The sequence below is a fragment of the Rhamphochromis sp. 'chilingali' genome (assembly GCF_963969265.1).
Source record: "Rhamphochromis sp. 'chilingali' genome assembly, chromosome: 1".
NCBI lineage: Eukaryota > Metazoa > Chordata > Actinopteri > Cichliformes > Cichlidae > Rhamphochromis > Rhamphochromis sp. 'chilingali'.
This window is the reverse complement of record NC_137929.1, coordinates 62,898,186-62,901,726: the sequence shown is the minus strand read 5'-3', so window position 1 is coordinate 62,901,726 and position 3,541 is coordinate 62,898,186. Positions and strand designations below refer to the sequence as shown.

General features: G+C 44.5%; 1 protein-coding gene across 1 annotated transcript; it reads right to left on the bottom strand.

Moving 5' to 3' along the window:
- Positions 1–1,106: 1,106 nt before the first annotated feature.
- LOC308394900 (barrier-to-autointegration factor-like protein) lies at positions 1,107–3,318 on the bottom strand. Its single transcript, XM_080879507.1, has 3 exons — positions 3,172–3,318; positions 1,982–2,108; positions 1,107–1,340 (listed from the first exon to the last, which is right to left on the bottom strand). The coding sequence occupies exons 2-3, from the start codon at positions 2,105–2,107 to the stop codon at positions 1,194–1,196; spliced, it is 273 nt and encodes a 90-aa protein (XP_080735633.1). The 5' UTR covers position 2,108; positions 3,172–3,318; the 3' UTR covers positions 1,107–1,193.
- Positions 3,319–3,541: the final 223 nt, after the last annotated feature.

Sequence of the window (3,541 nt, the reverse complement as noted above, 5' to 3'; positions counted from 1 at the left end):
GGAGATGTTTGTTACCCACCAGACCGATAGCTAGCCAGGAGCTCGAGGGTCACTAAAGCCCCCGAGAACTGCAAAAGACCACAGATCATCGCGGCTTTCGCTACTCAGGTTAAACGTAATATATATGTCACTTAGACAACCTAAAAATGTTATTGTTGGGCTTTTTTCAGTGTTTTATTTGTTCGTGAGTAAATCGGTTTGGTTGAGATTAAAGTTATTAGATTAGATTCGATAAAATAAAACGTTATTAATCCCCCGGGTGGTTTGCACAGCTGAATAAACGTCAAACAGAAAACTGATTAAACAGAAGAGTGAGATGGTCGAGAATTTACACCAGTGTCCTGTTATATTTTAGATAGCAAGGAGCAGACGGCTGACTTTATTAAACTCCACCGAGACATTGGTGATGCTAATCAGAAGGCTAGACCATCCAATTTCACAGCCATTTACTTCCAGCCTGCCCGACCTTCTGAGGACCCGGCCCATGTAGGCCGCGAAGGCTGGGTCCTCAGGAGGATGCAGCCCATGAATTTGGACATGACCTCTAAGTGTAAGTCTCACTTACTGCTCTTGCACTTCTGGTTAGTTGCAAACTGTATTTCATTACCCTGTATTTATACATGTGTAATGACAATAAAGTTAAATCCTAATCCTACAAGGACACAGGAAGTACTGTGGTAAACACTTCCACCTATTGGTGAGAAATGTAGTTCAATTTTCACTTTCTGATCACAAACTGTGAACTTCTTTAAAGTCTTCCTCCTCCATCTCCAGTCAAGCGATCAGTAACATTAATTATGATCAAACACACACAAACTCTGCACCATTTCTGTCCACGGGCAGGAATGATAACTTTTGCTTTATGAAACAGTCTAAATCTGTGAACTTTATCGAACACAGAGCTTCCTAAATTATGATTGTCATTTATTACCTCTCAGCATTTATCTGCAGTACCAAAAACGGCCACAGGGGAGTGGCGCTTCACCAGATGTGAGTCGCATCATCTTGCAGGGGTCTGTTAGACTGAGCCAGTGCCAGCGAGTCATTAAAAACAAAGTTTTTAACAAACACAGATCCACTCACTGAGTCACAGACACAAACGAAGCTCCGGCACACAAACTTTTATTTATGTTTTATTCATGCTCAGCACATGATCAGCTGAGAGGTGCCTCTCAGGTAAAGGGGGCGGGTCCTCACAGATTGTTGTCTGTCCACTCCTTCATAGCCTGGGTGCAGGCGTTGGCTTGGTGACCGTTCGCTCCACTGCTGCGTTTGACCCATTGATTGAAGCTCTGCGGGTTTTGGTTATGTACCAGGTACTGACCGAGGAGGCCAGAGGCCTAAAAACACGAGAAACACACCATCCAATCAGACAGCTTTAAAAAGGAAGCTGAGCTGTAATGACCACTTACAATCACTGAGACAAACAGAGGCTGGAGACTGAGGGAGTCAAGAAGATTGGTTTACAGGACAGGACAAGACAAAACTGAATACATGAGAGAGAAATAAGTGCAAACAGGAGCAGGATATGACCGATGTGAGGCACAAAGGAGGCATTTCAGAGGAAAGTGAAACCTATGACAAAGTTCACGAAGCAGGAAAACAAAACCTAAAGTCTGACACACAGAAAATACCACACATGAACAAACACATCAGCTCCTCTGACAGCTTCAGGAGAGAGTTCAGGAATTCACATGATTATATATTTACAACAGGGATAAAAACAAAGAATAGCAAAAATCAAGTTAAAAACAGTAAAAGTCAGACTGACGTTGTGTGAGAGACAATGCAGGTTCAAACTGCATTTATAAATATGTACGCTATAAATGTAAGAAAAACACAGCATGAAGGTGAAATGCAGAAATCTGTTTGGGATCAGGTGACAGGCGCGCTCCCCTGTCACAGGCGTTTATAGTTCGTTAAAGTCGTTCATGTCCAAAAACCAAATTCTGCTTTTTGTGTGTGTGGGTGTTTTGCGCACCTTGCTGATGCCCTCCCTGTTCAGCTCCCTCCCCAGACTAGGTCCGATTCCTGGCACCGCCGTCACCGGTTTCCCTGCCATGGGCTCACTGACAAAGTTTTGGTGCTTCTGAGTGCTGCTTGACATCCTGAGAAGAAAACAGTTTCATTAACGCCTGTCTGAGAATCGCTGCCGCAGATTTATAACATGAGACAGCTCAGCTCCATCCATCCACATCATCACTATCATTTTTATTATTACTATTATTGCAATTATTATTATGGAACTCTGAGTCCTGTTCCTGCATTTCATGATGCAGATTTCACTGAGCTCTTCACACCCGAGAATCCACGGCTTTGATTATTTAATTAATGAAACAATCAAAAGCTGTTTTAAGGAGGTCAGAGATGAGGAGTTTAAATATCTCAGGGTCAGGTTCACGAGTGAGGGGAGTGAGATTTACAGACTGATTGGGGCAATCCCCACCCTCAGCTATGGTCCCTGAAGTGTGGCTGGGCTCGGCCTTAGAGATGAGGTCAGGACTTGACAGAGCCTCCCTGAGGGAGACAGCCTGGCGGGTTCAGCTTGTTGTTATAGCTGGAGGAAAAGCCCAGGTATGAGAGTGCTAACCTGGTTTGATCGAGCATCCAAAAATGGATTTTGGACCTCATCTTTGGCCCTTTGCCCTCACTCCAAAATGGACACAGCAGATGGCCACCTCTCCAAATCACAGATACTCCATGAAATATACTTCAAAGTACATAAAGTGCTGCCTTGACTTAAGAGTTTTTGAGCTGAGAGCTAAAGTTCAGATATCCCACCGCTAACCGGTCCAGCGAACGCGGCTCACAGGTCTTTTGCGGGACAGAGCAAAGAAGCGGTGATGATGTACACTGAACGATCGATATACACGAACAAAGTGTGCTCGACTTGGTGAAGCACTCGAAGCGAGGCACCTCCGCCTGCATCTACATGTAGCAAAGCAATTACGGTGTTTTGAGTCCGAGACCGTTTTTACTCGGGAACATTAATGTGACACACGGGTAGTTTGATTTAGGAGCTCCGTCAAGGGACAGATGAAAGTCGTAGGTCAAAGCATGGCTTTGGAGCATCAACAATATTTAAACTACGAAAGGAAAAAGAAGTCAAGAGTTAAAATGCTTCAAAATGAATGTTCAAGTTATCATGTTCTATTTCAGGTGCAAACGAACCTGTTTCAAAGTGATTGCAGATATTGTCCTCGTGAAATTCACCTGCTGTCACAGATATCCGTGTGCTCACCCCAAAACAGGAAGCGACAAGAAAATGAGGATGAATTTAAGAACTTTAACAACAGCCTCCTCTCTGTGGGAGGAGCTAAAAGAGGCGGTGTGTGCAGCTCATCGCAGCTGCGTGTAACTGTTTCCAGAAAGCGTCAGACCTCTGAGCAGGGGCGGTCCTGGCCTGTTTGGTGCCCTGGGCGAACACTCCCTCGCCCCCCCCCCCCCCCCCCCCCCCCCCCCAACAAACATAATATAATATACATTAATATATGTTATTGTGAAAACTGTTGTCGGAACCATACTGAATTTAACCAGATAA